Source organism: Oryzias latipes, chromosome 5, assembly GCF_053564925.1.
Source record: "Oryzias latipes strain Hd-rR chromosome 5, Olatipes_Hd-rR_3.1".
NCBI classification, from domain to species: domain Eukaryota; kingdom Metazoa; phylum Chordata; class Actinopteri; order Beloniformes; family Adrianichthyidae; genus Oryzias; species Oryzias latipes.
In genome coordinates this window covers 13,043,501-13,064,566 of record NC_136241.1, presented here as the reverse complement: position 1 = coordinate 13,064,566, position 21,066 = coordinate 13,043,501, and the positions used below count along the sequence as shown (strand labels likewise).

Below are 21,066 nucleotides of genomic sequence, written 5' to 3'. Positions count from 1 at the left end.
TGTTAATACCATACAAACCCCTGGTCAAGACTGTAGCATTCCAGCCGGACTTGATTCAGACGGACTTGATTCATTTACAAAGACTGGAGTAGAAACTAATGTTTAGCCTGGAAGTGTAATAATAGACCAGCCCTCTTCTTTCTTGAGAAACCAGTTAAACAAACATGAATCAGTAATTATAGTTTTTTTAAGTACTTATTAAAATAAAAACAGTTTCTAAACCGATTTCTTCCATCTTGTAGTGTGCAAGGTCAATTTGAACCATCCCATCTGTCATCATGCAAAAGACTCTACAATAAGCTGATACTCACAGCACTAACTCTCCTGAAAGTATTTTGGAAAACAGCAAAAGTTATAAAGACCCACTCCAACGAAAATAATGTTTTTGTTTTTTTAACATGTTCTTTTAGCATTTTTCTAATGATGGAGGACGTATATAAAGAAAATTAAGCTTAAAATGACATTTCTGAGTATTTCTTTATTCATATCGTTGAGCAGACGAATAAATGCTGTTTGAAAAACCTGTTGCAGTGATGTAGGTGCAACAGTAGGCAGAAGACAACCTCCCTAATTCATTCTGATGCATCCACTTGTTGACAAATAGATCTTTTTACGCTTTTGTTTTCCTTGTCTGAGCTGGCATCTGGCTCAGAACTGCACGGCTGGATAGCTCCAATATGGCTTGCCAGTTTTGTTGCACTGGTAATGTTATGTTGGCGGTGAGAGCGTCTGTAACATAGCCGGAGAGAGTGATAACAAAGTCATCATAGGAAACACTCAGAGAGGAGGACTATTCAAGGTTTCAAAATATTATTTCTCTTTTGGTGCTGACTGACAACGCCTCAAACAAAGTTAAATATACCTTCTCATTCCGATCCATTGCTTCCTTTAAATCAAAAAAGACCGTGTTCATAATGAGTGTCTTTTGGACCACAAGGTGTACTGAAAATCGTTTCATTTTCTCAAAAATTAATAGTGCGCCTTAAATATGATTTTTGGTTGCGTTTACTGACCTTGAAGTGATTGTCAATGGTACAAGGCTCTTAAAAATCTTGTCAAAATGTTTTAACACAACTTTTTTACTTACGAAACCGCACTTGATTTTCATACTATTACAGCTACTGTAGTCAGAAGCCTCACAGTATTATACGTACTGTGCTGCAACACAGTAAAGTGAGTGTGTTGTATTGTGTTTAATTTGTTATAACTGAACAATGTTGAGAGTTATTGTGAATGAGTTGAACAAAGTTTGACTTAACTGTCATGTTGCACTCTTTGCAAAAGAGGTGGACATGAATAACAACAAAGTTCCCTAGAAAAACATATACACTACGGATGAAAGGTTTTAGAGCATCATTTAGTTTCCAGTTTTTTTTTTGTAAAGTTTCAATACAATTTCTTATTCAACTCTTGAAATAAAAGGATACTACAAATAAGCAACCAGAGTAACATGAAAAAATAATGTAATCAATTTATCGACCAATCTGTACTACAAATATAACCGCTGGACACAATTGCAGCGTTTGTTTCTTCTGCAGAAAGGAAATATTCTTTAAGAAATTCCTTCCAAAATCCCGAGCAGCAGTTTTGATGGACGTCTGGCCCGTGCAGTTGCTGTGCTTTCCTTCTTAAGTCCAGTTGATTCCAAAAAAGTTCAATGAAGTGCTTACCACTACATTTTACAAGTTTAGCATCTTGTTCTTTTGGGCTTATGTAGTTCTGGTACAACTTTGTCGTATGTTTTAGGTTCTTATATTGAGTTGGGATGAGCCCCTGACCAGCTAGGCACACACAAAAAGCATTGCACGGTTCTGGTAAAACAGCCCCATACCATCACACTTTCTCTTCCACGTCTGGCAGTTGTTTGCTGTCTTTCATTTTTTTGATGACATACAAAGATCCTGCAAAGATTTCAAACTTTTCCTCATTGTTCCATACAATTTCTTCCAGCATCCTGCCCTATACAGGCAGGCTTCTTTGTCTTTTCTGACATCTTTGCAATGCCTTTCTTGCTGCATGCTAATCAATCAACCCCAAAACTCAGTTTTCTTATGACAGTTAAAACTTTGACCTGCTTACCAGGGCCACACTAAAGCAGTACTTGAAGCTGTTGTCTTGCAAGCCGCCTATCATGCAGGTGTTATCTGACAGAAACTTGTGCACAGATTCAGTTGGGACTTTGTGTCTGCCAGACCTCTTCCTGTCAGTTTCCCCCCAGTTTCAGAGTGCCTTTTGATGGTGAAGGAAACTGTACCGCGTCTTTCTCTGCAGTTTCTCAGTAAGACCTGTGGTCTGTCGTTTTTCCATTGTTAGTTCTCTTTTTTGAAATAACAAATGACATTCATCTCTAGATTATTGCTCAACTGAAGTTCACTTGTTTGAGATAAGATATGTTCCAGGACTGCATTTAATGCAGAGGAGTTTCTAAGCAATCAAGAATAATTGTAACAGCTGTACGAATGACTTAAAGACCCACTTCAATGAAAATCAGGTTTTTTTTGGTGTTCTTGTTGCCTTTATCTCATGATGAAGGACGTATATAGAAATACAGTTAAGCTTAACATTACATTTCGGAGTGTTTCGTTATTAATTCAACTATGCAGACAAATAAATGTCCTTTGAAAAAGCCTGTAGCAGTAATGCAGTTAAACATTGGGCAGGCCACAAGCTCCCTGGACCGTTCCATTCAGATGCATCCACTTTTTGAAAAAAATAGATCAATGCGTCTTTGTTTTCCTCGTCCGAGCTGGCATCCAGATAAAAACTGTACGGCTGGATAGCTCCAATAATGCTCACCATTTTTGATGTACCGGTAATGTTAGGTTGGCGGTGTGAGAGGCTTTAAGTTATCAGAAGAGAGTGTAAACAACGGGATGATGGGAAATTAGCAGCACTGACTTACTCCACGCCAACAGTTCCGCCCACAACTTGGAGGCAAATATCTGATGAACGTCTGCTGCTCTGCTGAAGCTAATGTCCTAGAAATTAACTTTTTATAAAAATAAAATTGGGCTAAAAATGGCATAGTCAGAATTAAGACCACCGGGAATGCTCTTACAATAAATCAAAAAAGGATGGATCAATCATTAAGTCTTCATTAATTTGTATTGCAGCGGAACAGCTTTTAGGATCGAATCCATTTTCTGTGAAGAAACTTTAAAATGTGCACAATGTTTCTGTTTTAAGTAACCTTGGTTTTGTTTTACTATGAGCTCGTCCTGTGCTCGTCAGTCTATTCCTTTGTTGTTCTGTATCTAACCTTTTCTTACCTCTTCAACCACTTGAATTTTTCCGAAACTTTTTTCCTGTTTACTCATGATTCATGAGCCTCCTCCCTGTATTTTAGCATTCCTCCTATCTTTTATTTTCTTCTGACTGCCACATCATCCAAAGAGCATAAGCAACCCACTGGAAAAAACTCCCAAAGCTCCTCATAATCCTCTCTGGGCAGAGTCTTGATCAATTGTGGTTGGAAACACTGTGCTACGCTACAGTGAACAAAAATTGGGTTAATTATTTTGCAACTGATACACAGTTGGCCTTCCTGAGCCAGCAGCTGCAGTTGTGAGCACCATTACAGAAAATGTTTGAATCAAACTTCTTTGCATTCTGTGACTGGAAAGGTACATCATGAGAGCTTCATTATTTTGCTATTAAGTAGCTTCGTTGTTGCTGTGGCATCATGGAGAGGTCGTCATGAAGAGCTTTGAGTAGCATTACAGTTATATAATGAGAAGGTCACCATTTGATGAACTTGACTTTTTTTGCCAGTTTTCTTACCTTTTTCTGATTCTCATTAGGAGTTTTTTCATTAATCAAATGATAAGATTGATTGTAGCATAGCATGGAGTCTGAAAGTGGTGGAAAAGAGGAAGCTGAATGTAGTTGAGATGAGATGTTTGAGGAATATGTGTGGTGTGATGCGTATGGATCGTGTGAGAAATGAAGTAATCCGAGAGAGAACTGGTGTGATGCGAGAGTTGGCTTATAGAGCAGAGCAAAAGGCACTGGGATGGTTTGGACATGTTGAAAGAATGGAAAGGGAGCGATTTGTGAAAAAGGTATACTAATCTGATGTGAGTGGAGTAAGAATAATAATAATAATGGATTGAATTTATCTGCGCTTTTCAAGACACTCAAAGCTCTTACATTGTGTCCATTATTCATTCACTCCTCATTCATACTTGGTGACGGTAAGCTACGGTTGTATCCACAGCTGCCCTGGGGCAGACTGACAGAGGCGTGGCTGCCATTTCGCGCCTACGGCCCCTCTGACCATCACCGTGATCTTTCATGCACATGCACACACCAGTGGAGCTACACTGGAGGCAAGGAGGGTGAAGTGTCTTGCCCAAGGACACAACGACATTTTTGACTGGTGGGAGCGGGGATGGAACCGCCAACCCTTCGGTCATTGGACAACCCGCTCAACCACCTGAGCCACTGTCGCCCCTAGCAGAATGAGAGGAAGACCACGAATGGGATGGACAGAGGGTGTAAAAAGAGCGCTAAATGCAAGAGGGATGACTATGGTGCAGGGGAGAGAGGCTGCTCATGACAGGGATGGGTGGAGAGAGTTTTGTGTATGAATGAATAGATGGGTATGGTAGAGGTCTGGTCTTAATATGAAGCGGCAAGGAGAAACCAGCCTTGGCTGAGACCCTGCTGTGGAGGTGCCCACAGTGGGCTGTGCAGCTGACCCTGGTGCACTGTAGTGTGGCTTAGACCAGGCCTTAGACCAGTCACATACATACACACACACCCACACACACACACACTGAAGGAGGAGGGTTTGGGGAAGAGAAGGAGGGAGTTAAAAATGTGTGCCCTGTCTAGGCTACTCCATGTTCGTGGGACACAGCCTGGGTATATAGATATAGATAGATAGAAGTTTGATTTTTTTTAAAATATAAATTGAAAACTGGGGGTAAGGAGTAAACTCAGCTAAAGAATAAACTCAGCTGTCCTCTTGAATAGATCATCGTTGGTTGTTGTTGACTGTATGTTTGGCATAAATAAACTACTCTTAAAAAGCTGAAATCATCAAACCTTTGAAAGTGTCTTATATCATTGAGTCAGTTCAGCTTTTTGTTCCAGATCAAGACTGAAAAATGATTTGGAGCGGAGGTTGTAAACCAGGCCAGTTAATATCGGTAAAAGCTTTAGATGAAATGCCTGCGTGTGTGCCATACAGCAGTTTGATCCTCACTCAGACATCAACTATAGGTCTCTAGTATATTGCTCTTTGCACCTAATCACCCTCATCATGATGAAGCGAAGTCCAGGGTGACCTCAGTTCCACCTGGTCTGTAAACACATAAAGGGTTTGAAGTGGAAATCAGCTCTGCTTTGTGCCCAATTTAACACACATTTTTGTGATTCTGTTCAAAAACACCTCTGTTCAGATCAGATATCTTGATCCCTAATTCCCAACTTTCAGTTTTAATGTAAAAATCAAGCAAGAACAGGTTTCCATAAACATCTAAACATATACTGTCGAAGAGTTAGAAATGACACGTGAGTGCTAAGTTACAAACAAATACAAATTATTAAATTACAATAGTTGTTTAATATTGTTCTCTTTTGCAGTACATTTATTGACTCAGAGCTCGCAAGAAAGCTTTTTTGTTGCACGTTAGGAATAAAAAGCCACACATTGTTCATTCTTGATTCGTCACTTCAGAGAAAAATGCTCAATTATTCTTTCAGTCAGAAACAAATTATTAAAAAAAAAGAGACATTTAAGAAATGTTCAGCCATAAAAATGTTTGGTTATCTTATTTTAAACTTTTTTCTACTAATTTATCCAAAACTTTAACCATAACACACCTCTGAACACAAAGACACATCAAAGCAAATCAAATCAAACTTTATTTATAAAGCACTTTTCATATAAAAATATAACACAAAGTGCTTTACATTAAAACACAAAAAAAAAATATCATCATGATGATTAATAAATAAATAGATAAATACATAAATACATAAATAGTGCCCCCATCCCTGTACCCAGCCCCCCACTCCTTTCACACCTCCCACCCTTAAACTGATGGGGAAAGACAATTAGAAATAGGCTGAGCACAAGAACAAGATGCTGGAAACGCTGATAATCGGAACCTCCCCCTCCGTAAAAATAAACAAAAGTGAGAATCAAAAAGTAAACATATTGATAAAAACAATAAAAAATTGAAATAAGGTAAATTAAAATTACGCTTTAAAAATCTACAATATTCATTTTTTTGTTGATCCTGTTGCATCAAAATATATAAAATAATCCTGCTAAAATAAAAAAAACAATCTTTAATCTACTTAATCTAATTTTAATATGTGATAAGTGTAGAAAAATCCCTCAATTTTTACGTATTATTATTTCACCAGCAACATTCAGCCACGACGGCTGTACGATGGAAGTATCAGGCTACTCCTGGAGTCCATGAAGATTTCATTTGATTCCTTGAAGTGGTGTTAAGCTCCTCCAACACCTGTGATTGCATTTGTACTTGATTTCTTACAAATGAATGCTGTTTTTCGAATTCATCTCATTAAATTAAATGATGCTGTCTAAATTGTTTTGTCCGGAGAAGGAGTTACATTTCTTTAATGAAGGCAGAGCAGTTAAATTAGAACACGTTCACTGAATGCTTTACATTGACTGCAGATAAAGTAAGCCGTTTTGGCCTGGTACCAGAAGGTGAATTCGCTTGGTTATTTGATAAAGATGTCTGTGTGTTTTATCAAGGACTAACAATAGAAAAATTAAAGATCACTTCTAGACTTCAGTTTTGTTAGGTAGGGAGCCAATTTCTGAAACTGGACTAAACATAGAACCAAAACACCAAACATATTCAAGTAAATTGTTGTTTTTGTTTGTTTTGAGAGATTGCTTTGAGCAGAGGATGTATCCTCAGAGCAGCAGCCTGACTGATGGATGGATGTGTTCTTGATTTTAGATCAACAGCATCAAATTTAGATTTTGGCCTCTTACATAAGAATGAAAAACACAAAGGTTGTGTGCAGCACAACATTTATATCCGCAGCAAGGGAGCTGATTGAGGTCAATCTGTGATTTGCTGCCTTGGCCTTGGCCACTGGCTGTTGTATCACCACAGGGCTTACAGCTAACTCCAGGTTCTCATGTTTTCTATGACTTCAAAGAAAGCTTTGCTCCCCTGACAGCGTAAACTTAAAGCACAGGCATTTGCCTTGACCCTTACTGTTAAGGAGCAACATTAGTCTCTCCTGTAGGCAAGTTAGCTGCTCTTTTTGCAAGTCATATACATTTAGCTATGCAGAGTGTGAGTTAACAAAAAATCAAAAACTGTACGGTCACTTGGTAGCTCCAAGAAACTTAATAGACTAGGCATCCTATCCTGCATGTTTTCTATGCTACTCTGCTCAAACACACCTGGTTTAGCTCATCATCAACCTTTGTAGAGACCTTACAGTGACACAGTCATTAGAGACAGCTGTGTTTAAGTGGAGCAGGATGGAAAGCATGCAGACGGTGTGCCCAAAGAACCAAGGACTGTCATAGACAACAGGCAAATACAATGTCTTATATGTCTGATTAGCTGCCTGACGATTAAAACCAGATAACCAAAACTACAAACTTTATATTAAGGGACACTCATAAAAAATATTTTTATTGATTCAAACCAGAAGATCTAGGTTATTAAAAGTTATAGTTTTTCAAAGAGAATTTATTTATGTGAAAATTCACTGAAGTTCAGGATAGATGAACTAAATCTAATAAAAAGGTTGTCATTTTTCTTCTTTTCATTGTTATTTGTGTTAGGTGGTAAAGTCTTTGCATTGTTGTATGGAAAACATAGAATTTTAGCTTCAAGTCACTGGTTAGTACAAATTTATTTTGGAATCAAATCATCTGTTTGTGTCATTTGCAGTGTCTTTTGTCTCTGCCGTGTGTGAGTGTGTTTGTGTTTGTGTGCTAGAGGGATGTTATTACCTCTGCTCTGATGATCCTGATTTGATCAGAAAAGGCTGCTGGGTTTCATTCTCTTAGTGCTAATATCACTTACAATTAAAAACAACCAGAGAAAACCTAAACCCTTCTTGTTTGACACACCATCTGTCTGAAGTTAATTCACTTTAGCTCTGGCCTTGCATCTTACTCAGAAGAGTGTGCTCCATGATGCATCAGTGCGAACTACAATTTTATGTAATTAAAGAAAAGGTACTTATTTAGTCTGTGTTACCGATGTCAGCTGTTTGGGCTCAAAATGAGATTGCTTGTATTGAATTGATAAATGGTGCCTTGACATTTGGACTTAATCAAACTTAAGGATAAAGGACAATCTTTGCAAGTAGGAAGGTATCAGTACAAACCCCAGTATATTATGCTATGTACACACCCGGCATGGGATATATATTCAAGAATACGCCAAGAAGAATTTAGTTAGAAATGTCAAAGTGGTGCAAAACTCGTAAACCTGGCTCCAGGCTTTTTCTTTCACAGCTCCATTCCGATATATGAAAGACTCGATGTCATGTAATTCCGTCCGGGCACAAACCGCAGTTATTAATTTCTCCTTTGTGATCCATTTTCAGACATTTGGTACTTCCATGTTTTGAAAAGATACTACCCATACATCACTACTAAATTCGAGTCCCTGACTGGTCAAAGTTCAACTGGTTTTAACTTTTGACGTGCGTTTTTAAGAAAAAATATGAAAACAAATAAATTGAATTATTATTTTTAGTTAATGTTTTAAAGCTTTTATGTCTTCAATCCGTTATGTTGCTACTTATGGTACAAAACGTCAGCAGAAAGCAGAAATGTCTGTTTCTATGGTGTTTGACTTGGTGAGCTCTTTTACAGCTCTTGTGCAGAGCTTTGTTCTTGATTGTCTCTGCCATCATCCATGCAGCCTCTTTCTCCGGGCTGTGGTACATTTTCTGTTTTAGCCCTTACAGTGCATTAGGATGAGCTGGAGGGCCTGTTTCATGTTGTTGAATGGATGTGGCTCTATCAGGAGGAGCGTGTCACAAACACGTGACACAAAACAACTGTAATCACCAGTGCTGCTGCACTCACAGCATTCTGGGAAAATTAAGCAGTGCTTTCAGTGAATTTTAATGGAGGATGTTTTAAAGAGTTGCTGTTTCCTGCAGTTTGAAGATAATTTTTTTAAATATAATATATGTGCTGCATTCACTGCTTATAAAAGTACTGCACTTTTACAGGTTAAACAATTTCTTCACTAGAAATACTCACAATTTGTATACTTATCTTGCTTTCTAAACTTTATATGACGAATGTTGTCTTTTTTGGTATAGGAGGGTTTCTCCTATTTAGTTAAAATAAAGTACATGGACTTGATAGATAGCTAATCACTTCAGTTTGGTATGCACAACATTACACTAAAAAGAAGTGCAGGCCTATTTGATGACTGTCTTACTACTTACAGTCCCCGTCACACACATACTCATACAGCCACAGATGAAAAAGAACATGAACATTTAGTGCACCCAGATTGAAAGCTGACTTGTGTGTTAAGCTGGTTACTTTGCTAAACCTCCTGAAGCAACACTGCATCATAACTCTTCTTTCACATGTTGACTAATAAACTGGGCATTTCCGTCTGTTAGAACTAGAACTCATCCAACCTAATAACCTTTAGCACTCAAAGGATTGTTTTTTTGTTTGTTTAAAGAGCCATGTGGTATGTCATCGTATATACTTTTCTAGAACAGACAGCTCTTTGATAGTCTCACCTGATGGTATATTTCCGCACAGAAAAAGGTACCGTATACAGTATTCCCCCCATATTCGCGGGGGTTTCATCCATCATTTATTCATCCGGATGCTAATTATTCACTGAGATTATCTTCCTCAGCCTATCAGGATATTTTCCGGCTACTTCTGATTCAGCTAATGCCATTTCTCCATGCAGGGGCACAGACTTCGTTTATAGCGATTGAGGAACTGGTAAAACTAGCTGTTGCTCAGTGTAAAATATTCTTCCGTAGCCAACAAGGAAGCCGACGGGCAGGGGTGCTCCTCATCTCCCTTCCCCTCCTCAGAAACTGTCGCAGTACCTCCCTCGACGCAACAGTCTCTTACAATGAGCTGTATGAGCTTTTGTGATAAACCGGAGAAGTCACGTGACTTAAAGAAATCAGTGAATACTTGAATATTGAAATGCGAATAAGCGGGGAAATTCTGTACTGCAAATTATGAGACGAACGAGAAAACGTTGACAGGTAAAGTTTGAAATAACCCCCATAATAACCCAAAACTCTGCTTCTATAGCTCCCAAACCAAATGATGTCCTTAAATAAAGCAGCTCGTCTGTCTGTCAGCTCATATTTAGTTTTATTGAAGTCATGAGGAAAAAAGTCATTGATGCACCAGATCTCAGTATTTGAACCTTTTCAGCATCTGTAGACTTTAAGGGTCAATGTCTGCCTCTTGAGAAGTGCTGTGTAGCTAAACTGATGGCAGAAAATGTAGGCTGTAGGAAGTGATTGTATGGCCTGTTTCCTGTTTATGTTTGTAGCAGGTTGATGTGAGCTGTGGGGGAAAATATAGCATGGTGTTGATGGCAAACTGGAGGTGCCAATTTACTGCTTTCTCAAGCAGTAAATCACACAATGTTGCTGTTCTGTTACAGCAACGCTGTAGGCAGCAGGAAATGCGAATCTCATTAAGTAAACTGGTAAAAGGGAGCATTTGTTTGCATGGGAAATATATTTGTAAAGCTGCATTCATCAGCCATTATCGTGCTTTTGTGGGATTCAGTATTAGCTAGGGTAAAAAAAAATAAAACTGATTTTTAAAAAGTCCCATTTTTTTGTTTTTATACACAATTCAAGTGTCTGCTTTTAGTCTCCTCCGTGAATGCTATTCTCTATGCAGCTGAGACAAAACTGCTATCCTGCAGGTTTCTAAATGCACAACACTTTCCAGACTCATCACAAAAAAAAAGAAATGTTTACTGACAGACTGAAAAACTGTTGCATCAACACAAAATAAAAAAATCCCCTCTTCACTCTCTGGCCCCGTTGCTGTTATTCTTCTTATCAGCTTAAGCGTGTAGAATTGAGGAAGTGGTTTATGTTGTTGGAGGATGCTAGGTGAAGATCAATGGTCGCCCATGCACCAAGTGGAAAGTTAAAACTGGATCCCTTAATGAGTCAGTTACTAAAAAAAAAAAAAATGTACATTTTAACTTGAAAATGTCAATCTTGATCATGAGGTACATAAAATAAAACGCTGAATGAGACTTTTTGTAAATAAGACCTTCTCTGATCATCTTTTGATCTATTTTTAAATCGTTCCCAGTGGTCTTTCTATAATAATTAAGGTGTTTTTAACCTAAATAAAAAAAACCTGTCGTTTTCTTTTTTGTGTCGTTTTCTAAGACACAGTTTCTGCAGAGCAGCAGTAGTTCATTAGAAATTCATCTTTGAGTTGTAAATGGTACTGTTGGCGCAGAACAACTGCTCTCCCCTCCAGTGCAACAAAAATGGCAAGCAATGTCTGAGCTATCCAGCAGTACAGTTTTGTTACTAGCTTGGACCAGGAAAACATGACGTACATGTATTTATTTGTCTAAAAGTGGATGCATCCGAATGGAGTTGACCAGGGAGCTTGTGGCCCACCCAAAGTATTCTCTACGTCACAAATACAATCTTTTTCAAACAGCATTTATTTTTCTGCTTCTGATTCACAGCGATTTAAATGAAGAATTACAGAGAAATGCATTTTTAGGTTTAATTTTCATTATATACAGTCAGGATCATAAATATTTGGACAGAGATAAATTCTTTCTCATTTAGTTTCTGAACATTACCTCAGTGAATTTTAAATAAAACAACTCAGATGCCATTGAAGTGCAGACTTTCATGTTTTATTCCATGGGTTGAACAAAAATATTGTATACAAATGTGAAAAACGAAAGCATTTTTAAACATAATCCCCTCATTTCATGGGTTTGTAAATAATAAATAATTGACTTCCATGCTATTGCATGGGCAGGTGTGGGCAATTCCCTTGTTATGTCATTATGAGTGAAGCAGATAAAAGGCCTGGAGTTGATGAGAGGACTCGTGCTTGCATTTTGAAGATTTTGCTGTGAACAGACAACATGTGGTCAAAGGAGCCCTTCATGCAGGTGAAAGGAGCCACCATTAAGCTGAGAAAACAGAAAAAAACCATGCCAGAAATTGCTACAGTATTAGGAGTGGCAAAATCAACAGTGTGGTAGATCATGAGAAAGAAAGAAAGCAAGCACTGGTGAACTCAGCAACACAAAAAGACCTGGACGCCCACGGGAGACAACAGTGGTGGATGATCGCAGAATCATTTCCATGGTGAAGAGGAACCCGTTCAGAACAACCAAGTGAACAACACTCTCCAGGAGGAAGGCGTATCAATATCCACGTCTACCATAAAAAGAAGACTGCATGAAAGTAGATACAGAGGGTACACTGCAAGATGCAAGCCCATCATAAGCCTCAAGAATAGGAAGGCTTGCTTTGGAGTTTGCTAAAAAGTATCTAAAAAAGCCAGCACAGTTCTGGAAAAACCTTCTTTGGACAGATGAAGCCGAAATCAACCTCTACCAGAATGATGGCAAGAGAAAAGTATGGAGAAGGCATGGAGAAGCTCCTGATCCAATGCACACTACATCATCAGTAAAACACTGTGGAGGCAGTGTGATGGTCTGGGCGTGCATGGCTGCTAGTGGCACTGGGATACTAGTGTTCAATGCAGCCAAACTGATTGGGCAGCGTTTCATAATACAGATGGACAACAACCCAAAACATGCAGCCAAAGCAACTCAGGAGTTTATTAAAGCAAAGAAGTGGAATATTCTTGAATGGCCAAGTCAGTCACCTGATCTTAACCCAATTGAGCATGCATTTCACTTGTTGAAGACTAAACTTCAGACAGAAAGGCCCACAAACAAACAGCAACTGAAAGCCGCTGCAGTAAAGGCCTAGCAGAGCATTCAGAAGGAGAAAACCCAGCATCTGGTGATGTCCATGAGTTCAAGACTTCAGGCTGTCATTGCCAACAAAGGGTTTTCAACCAAATATTAGTAATGACCATTTTGTTGTCAGTTATTTCATTTGTCCAATTACTGACGAGCGCATGAAATGAAGGGATTGTGTTTAAAAAATTCTTTAGTTTTTCACATTTGTATGCAATCTTTATGTTCAACCCATGGAATAAAAGCTGAAAGTCTGCACTTCAATGGCATCTGAGTTGTTTTATTTAAAATCCACTGTGGTAACGTACAGAAACTAGAAAGAATGTGTCTCAGTCCAAATATTTATGATCCTTACTGTCATTCTCCATCATGAGAAAAATGCCATAAGGACTTGTTAGAAACAAGAAAACACCATTTTCATCTGAGTCTATAAGGAAGTGTTACATTTTGTGCTTGTTGCTAGCTTTTTTGATTTGCCACTGTACTTTACAACAATGTCCAAAATCAATGCACAGCTTAGAATATTAGCAGAATGTAATTTAACTTCTCCTTTTCTGTTATCTGTCAGGCTGCATACTGCTACGGAAAAGATAAGAATGAGGGAAATGAAAGGAGGCCACGGCTGGAGGTGCAGCCCTCGCTAAAACAATACACTCTCCCCTTTCCCCCCTCCAACATCACCCACTGCTGCTGTCCATCCTCCGCCTCTGAGCACCATGGCCAACCACCTGGAGCTCATCCAAGAGCTGCAGCAGCTGGACAAGGTGCCCAGTCTGGAGAGGCTGCGGGCAGCGCAGAAGCGCCGTGCCCAGCAGTTAAAAAGATGGGCCATGTACGAGAAGGAAATGCAGAACAAGAAGCGAAAGGCTGACAAGAAGACTCGCAATGTCTACAACCTCGGTCAGTCAGAGCCCAAGAGGCACGTGTCATTTGCTGCCAGTGTTGCTCTTCTGGAAGCATCGGCAAGAAATGATCCAGATGAAGGTGAGTGTTTCTTCTAAGCAGTGTCAACACAAAACTAAACAAACTGACTTTTTATGTTTTCTCCTCAAAGTGCAGCAAAACAAAGATTTAGGAATAATTCCAGTGGTTTTTGGCTCCACTTCATTTTCTCCTTTTTCGAACAGGGACGATAAAGAAAGCGATTAGCTTGGCGTTAAACAGCCCATGAAAGTGACTTTGTTGAAGCTGAATTTGTTCCGCTACAAGACCACTTTATCAAATGGAAATAATTGACTTGTCACAGTGAGATGAAACTCTGTCAGTCTTTAATTGAAATTTCTACTGTTGTTGTTCCCTGTCTAGAGTTATTTGGTTTCTTAAATAGAGCAGCACTGTTTGTGACACTGGGATGATACTGCCCTGCTATTGTGATAGGACACGTAACTAAACAGAATTTTACCTTGATTTAGAGCAGGGGTCGGCAACCCATGGCTTCGGAGCCACATGTGGCTCTTTTATCCATCTGTTGTGGCTCCCTGTGACTTTGGAAAATAATGAGTATTTTATAATAATTAAATTTTATTTTAGTTTGTTCATTTTTCATGGCATTTCAGAGACGCTGATGGCTCCGCACGAAGCGCGAGCCACGTAAAAAACAGCTTCGTAATGAGCTCGTATTTATCGGGCGAGACCTGCAGAGCTGATAGCAGGAGGAGACACGCGGGGCGGCTTCAATAAACACTCCGATCTTCTGCCGGGAACTTGACGTACCGCAAAGCAGAGACCAACTCGCTGATGACAGACTGAGAGTTCGCGCCAGTGTTGCCAGATAGAGTCACAGTTTTCCAGCCCAAAAGTCATCTGAAAACCGCCAGACCCAGCCAAAAACCGCCCAAAACAAGTTTTGATGATGTTTTTTTTTCATACTGGACTGATAAAATGAAAAAAATTTTAAATAAAAGATAGTTCAGACCAATAATAAAATGTGTACAATATTGAATATTTCTTCAGCGGAGCGCCTTCTTTCATTCATTTGCTTAACCTGCTCTATCCCCGCTATAACCGGCTCTTTCATCCTTGTTCTGCGCTGGAGCCCCCGACTACCGTATTTTGCGCTCTCTGTGTAGGACACACTGAGGAGCGCGGGGAAACCAACTCTCAGCTGCAGAGGATGTGAACAGGTGAACAGGTAGAGAGGAAAAGCAGGTGGAGAGGCGGAGGAGGGGCTTTGGCTTCAAACTCTGTCAGAGAGATGCAAACACGGGCGTCAGATTGAGACGCAGCTTTCTCTGCGGGAGTTGAAGCAGAGACTTTCCCTGGGATTATTTTATAAACCCAAACATGGAAACATGATTACCAAGTAGAACTCTTCATAATAATAAACCTGATCTCTCCAAATTCTCAGTGTCTACCATGCATTGATAAACACATCGCTCCATGCAGCGATCAGACCAGAACCAGTAGCTCCGTCCACACACGGCCGCGGTATCATCCTTTAAAGAACATAATGTGCATTTGCAGCAACGTATGCTTCAGACGATGTCCGATTGGCCAATCTCCATGTCAATCAAGTCCCGTACTTCTCAGTGACGACTTTGGTGGATTTTAAAGAAGTACTTTTTTTTTTTTAAAATCTTTTCTGGCCCGCGATCTACACTCATGTCCTTGAAGATCGACGTAATGAGCACCCTTGATATAATATATACATGCATAATATATATAATGATGTCAAAACGGGTTGTGGCTCCGGGGGCTTTCTTTTTTATTAGGGGCGGTCCCAAATGGCTCTTTGAGTAAAAAAGGTTGCCGACCCCTGATTTAGAGGGAACTACTTTAAACTATTAGTGATTTATTAAATATTGAGCTCTTTGCATGCTAGTTTTGCACATAGCTAAACCATCTTGAGGCTGCTATTTACTCGCAGCTGATATGGGATAGAGCAGACTGCTGTTAAAGCATTAGCCTCTGTGCATGCACATCAAAAATGTTTCTGCTTCTGACTGGTTGTTTGACCTAAACAACATTTGGAGATGGTTTGTGTTCACTTCTGCCTTCAGCAGCCACTCAGATTAGGTGACAACAATGTGACCATCCGTCCAGAAAAAGTGTGGGTTTGTAAATGCCATGTGTTGCATGTTACTGTTTAAAAAAAAAAAAAGTTTTTTTACCAAGTCATGGAAAAGTACACATTATAAACAGAAATCCCAAGTAGAATGGAGCTGTAGTGGTCAATGCTTTTTTCAAATTTTACTTTTTTATCATCAGAAACATACATGATTTTATTATATATATATATATATATATATATATATATATATATATATATATATATATATATATATATATATATATATATATATATATATATTTTTTAATTTTAAAGTTAACATTTTTTTTAAATGTTAATAGTCCCAAAAAAAAACAAAACATAAAAAAAGATAATTAGTCCCATTTCTGCACATTTAAAGAAAGCGTATGCAAATATATATATATTTACATACTGGTTTGGGTAGAGTTTGTAGTTTTGGGTCTAAATTCTAAGATTTCATCACACTAAGTGTTTCACAAAGTTCCATTTACTGGCTTGCCTGCACCCTTGATTTGAGTGGAAACAGTACTTTACCTCTTTAACTGAAACACCTTCCCGTTAAATCTATACACACAGTGGAGTTCCAATTATCCCTTGTGCTATCCTAGGCACTTTAACGTTGGGAGTTGGGTCATCTAGACCCACTAGACAGGGCTCTGAACCTTTTTTCTTCAATGATTTGTGATCTTCACTGGTGTCCATGGATGACATGAAATTTGTCCACTTTTGTCATGGTAGGGAGAACACGTCAATGTAAGGGTGGGGTCATCTAAGACAGCACAAGGGTTAAAAAGTAAAAGCACTTTGATTGTTCAGAACTTTTCATTCACCACCTTGTAATGTTTCTTTGCTTTTTGTCTCTAAATGGGTGGATTTCGAAAATTTTTAAACCTTCAGCTAAAACTTCTCAGTATCTTAGCATTTTAAGGGCAGTTTAGGATATTTTTTTTTTTGTCAGACAGAAAGGACGGAGTGATGCCCAGGCTGCTTCAGAGGCAGCTGGACCGACTCAGAAGCCAGATAGCTAATTTTCTCTCAACTTTCCTGAAATCTTGATCAGGCGTCATGAATCCACTCCCTCTCTGCTCCCGTGCACACAGAACCTCTTCGCTTTCCAAAGCAAATATTATAAGATCATATCATGTACCGTGGACTCTAGTGTTCAAACATTTCATTACATGGGCAACAAATGAATAGATATGTTTCTTAATTCCCCTCTTTTGTTGTTGTTATTCTTTTGTTTTTAAACCTGCTCTTTTGTTCTACTTTTGTAACTGGTGTGTATGATACCAAACTAACAGATATGCATGATAAAAGCTATAAATCTGGACTAAGGCAGGATTTGGTGTTTTCTGTACTGTAATATAAAATATGTGTTACACGTAAAATGCAACGAAAAGTCAGTTCAAACAGTGGGAAATTTGTATTTTATTTACGTGTTTGTTCTTATTTTAGCGTTCTCTGTACAGCCACATCCTATCATTCCAATACACAAAAATATTTGGGTACAATGTCACAAAGTGAAGACATCCAGAAATGTTGAAATTTTGTACCAAAGTTTGTGTGTTAGTAGATATTTTTGAACGAAAAAGGGGCGTGAGGTTAAAAAAACCAAAAAGACAGCCTTTGCTGTGTAAATTGATCATTTTCTAGCTGTAGGATTTGTTTTATTTCATGGATCTGTGTGAAACAGAAACAAGGTCTTGGATCAAACATGGAGCAGTAAAATCTTTTTCTTTCCTGAGTCACAAGGCCTCTGGTTGCTGCCACCCTGAACTCTCTGTCCCCTGTCGGCGTTTAGGGTTGATTGCCGTGCAATTACTGTAAAGCATCTCATTTTGTTTGTGGGTGGCTCTCTGGTCACAGTTACTATCCTGCAGAGGAGCAGTGGTTCAGGTCAAAAAGGACAGGCCACACAAAGGCACAGAGCATGCACGTGTTCAACATGCTCACTGGCAGAAAAACGGGGCTTGCTCAGCATTTTAAATGCTCTAAATTCGTTTTTTAAATATTCTTAATTGCAATGATGAGTTAGAATGTTGTAAGGTGTGATGAACAGCCCCTTTAGTAACAGTTATTGAAATAGTCTATTAATTGTTCAATTTCAGTCTTTTGTTCTGTCATTTCTGACTTAAGGATTCTGGAAAATAGGTCATTTTTATCAAGTTTTCTATACAAAAATTGCCTTAGTCACTTGCACTCAAACAGGATTTGACCCTTATGGGTTCTGTGAGTTTTTGGGTTGTTTGAGCCAGTGGAGGGTCATAGACAGGTGCGGCAGAATCGTGAAGGGAGCACAGCCCATATGGCTTGTGCGACCACCTTAAAGGACATCATGAAAATATAACATACCATTGTTGTGCATGTGGTAAGTGTATCCTGAAGTGTATTCATAAGGATAATGTAAGTTACACACACGTGATGCTGTTGGACACCACACTGGTCATTAGTGAGGTGCGCACACTGGCTCCTTACTGACCGTGTGCAAATGTTGCATTCACGGAGTGTGCATGTGATACATAAGTAGCTGTAGGATGCTGATAAACTACACTCTGATTGTCTAACTTCCTCATTTGGAAGAGCCAGGCTGCAGTGCGCAGGTTTCAAGGGTGGTTGAAAAAGAAAATTAAAATCTATGAGACGAACCTGCGTCTCACCTACTTCACCGCTACTTTCACTTAAGTTCTTCCTGCAACCCGTCGCTGGCACCACGTCTGCGATTTAAAGTTTTCACGTGGGCTGCCTGCATGGCCCGTACAGGTTTGCCCATTTTTTGCCCACATACTGCGTTTATTCAACCCTGTAAAGGCAGTTGTGACTAAGGCGTAACAAAACTGTTGGCAGTTATCTTTTATGAGGGGAGAAAGGACACTGTGATCGAGTTGCTGTTGTAACTTTACCCACAAGCATTAATATTACAGAATAAGAAAAATGAAAAACTCAGCTTGAACGGCAGCTTTTCTTTTTTTTCCCCAAAATGCCATATTCTTCCAAAAATCACAGTATTTTGTGAATGTGAGGGGATTTTTTAAAACACATTTTATGAAAGGAGACATCAAACCTTGCAATGCACAGTATATTACAAGCTGATGAAAGGGAAGATGCAGACTGTTTTTTCTATTGAGTCAAAACAAAATGTTAATGGCCAGGTGTAGTGTAAAATCACTGACTAGTTAAATGCTACAAAACACACCCCAGTCATTTCAGTTTAATCAAAGACTGCAGAAATCTCCAGAACTGTGGTTCAGTGCATACAGTTTGATTTCTTACCCCTGAATGAACTCAGCCTTTGTTTTTCTGCCTTGTCCCACCCTTGAAGTCAGTCCCTACAACCACTCACAAGGCATTACCCAGTGGACTAATTGCCACTTATTTCCCCACCCCTGTGAGAGAAAATCATAGCTTTAAGAGGTGGAGAAGCCACCCTTAAGATCCACATTCCATTTTTAGACATGTGGCTTTTCCTTTTAGTTTGCTCTGTTTTTCTTTTTGCCATTTCAGCGCCATATAAAGAGCTGGGCTGGGTGTAGATCTCTGGATTACAGAAAAAGAAAGCTCTTCCACTGTCTAACACCTCCTAAAGGGTTAGTTCACACTTGGGTTTGTCTCCTTCTTCTTTTTTTCTGTCTTTCTAGTCATTTGTGTTCAAATGAGGTCTCAGAAGAGCTTTCGTCTTCCTTTGCTGTCGTATTGGAGTGGTGAGACCTTCTCCTCAGAGGCCTTACTTAGATAAGCTAGCTGCTCTCAGGCATATGGCAGCAGCAGAGAGGCATTCAAAAGATTCATGAGAGTGGGAAAAAAGGAATGCTCTCTGCAAACAGAATAAATATGTTCTCCTGCTTGTTGACCTTTACTGCTGTTTCAAATATTAGGAAAGTAGTTTAATGAACTCTACTTGTAGAGTTTAAAATAAATGAAAGAATCTATTAAGTTAGAAATTTCATTGTATTGTGTCTTATGTGATACTTGTTTTTTCTTAAACACGACTGTTATGACTACAAGTTGCCAAATCTGTTGTGCTTGAATGACTTTATAGGATAAACTGTAAACCCTTCCAGCTAATAGTGAACCTATTTTCAGGGACACCTTAGCTGTGACTTGCTGAGTAATCGTGCAGTTTGGTATTTTAATTGACATGATTTTAAAAGGCTGAATTTCTTTTTCTTCTTCCTCAAAAAAAACAGGCTTTATGTGTCAGCCATGTGGCTGAGGTGTTATCGTTTAGCGTGCTAGTCACAGCCAGTTGCAGTCAACAGCGAAGTAATTGCTACACCTCTAATTTTGACTTATCGCGGTAAAATCACAGCTGGTATTCATTTTATCTGCAGGACCACAGAGCTTTTTTTGGTAATTAAATTGAGCGGATTAATGTGCTTTAAAGTTCAACACGCATATTTCTTCAGGTTTTTAATTTTTTTTGAATTGCCCCTCTTGCCACCTGGCATTGAGTGGCTGAAAGGCTCGGACTGTTGTGCTCGTTGAGAAAAATGGTAGAATTTAACGTCAAAAGTGATTTGTCTTAGTATTTCTAAGACAGACGAGATGTGTTTATCTTTATTTATGCCTGTAGATGAAGAACATCTGGGGTGTCAACAAAGCAGCTCAGACGGATGTTCAGGAAGATGGAATCTGGGTGTGGACTTGGGTTTTTCCACAGTGCCTTGCTGGAAAGATTACAGAAGACATTAGAGAAAGAGGAACATCTTCCGTCTACAATGAATATGCCCTCTTATTGATGCACTTACCGTTCTTTTGTTTCGCTGGTGGCTTAATTCACTTTGTTGGTCCTGTGGTTTCATCACTCAGCTCTCAAACGATGGAGTGACCAATGATAAAGTCATCTCCAGAGTAGCCAGATGCATTTTAGTCTAACAGGGAATTAGTGTTTGCTTATCAGATAGTAGATGGTTGTCATGACTGGCCCTGGATCGTAACAAATACAGTGATGAAAGCCAGGCAAGGAAACATTTCTTTGAGCGATATGGCGGGCGCGGTATTTGAAAAATACATGGTCTTAGATGCATTCTGGTACGTTCTGGCAGCTAGTTATTCACTTCTTAATCAAGAAACTAAGAC

General features: G+C 39.1%; 1 protein-coding gene across 1 annotated transcript in view; it reads left to right on the top strand.

Moving 5' to 3' along the window:
* ppp1r16b (protein phosphatase 1, regulatory subunit 16B) overlaps positions 1-21,066 on the top strand; it is a 92,741-nt gene that overhangs the window by 25,689 nt on the left and 45,986 nt on the right. Inside the window, exon 2 of the mRNA XM_004068771.5 lies at positions 13,528-13,943. Within this exon, the coding sequence (XP_004068819.1) occupies positions 13,676-13,943 (268 nt within the window). The 5' untranslated portion in view covers positions 13,528-13,675. The remainder of the gene's footprint in view (positions 1-13,527; positions 13,944-21,066) is intronic.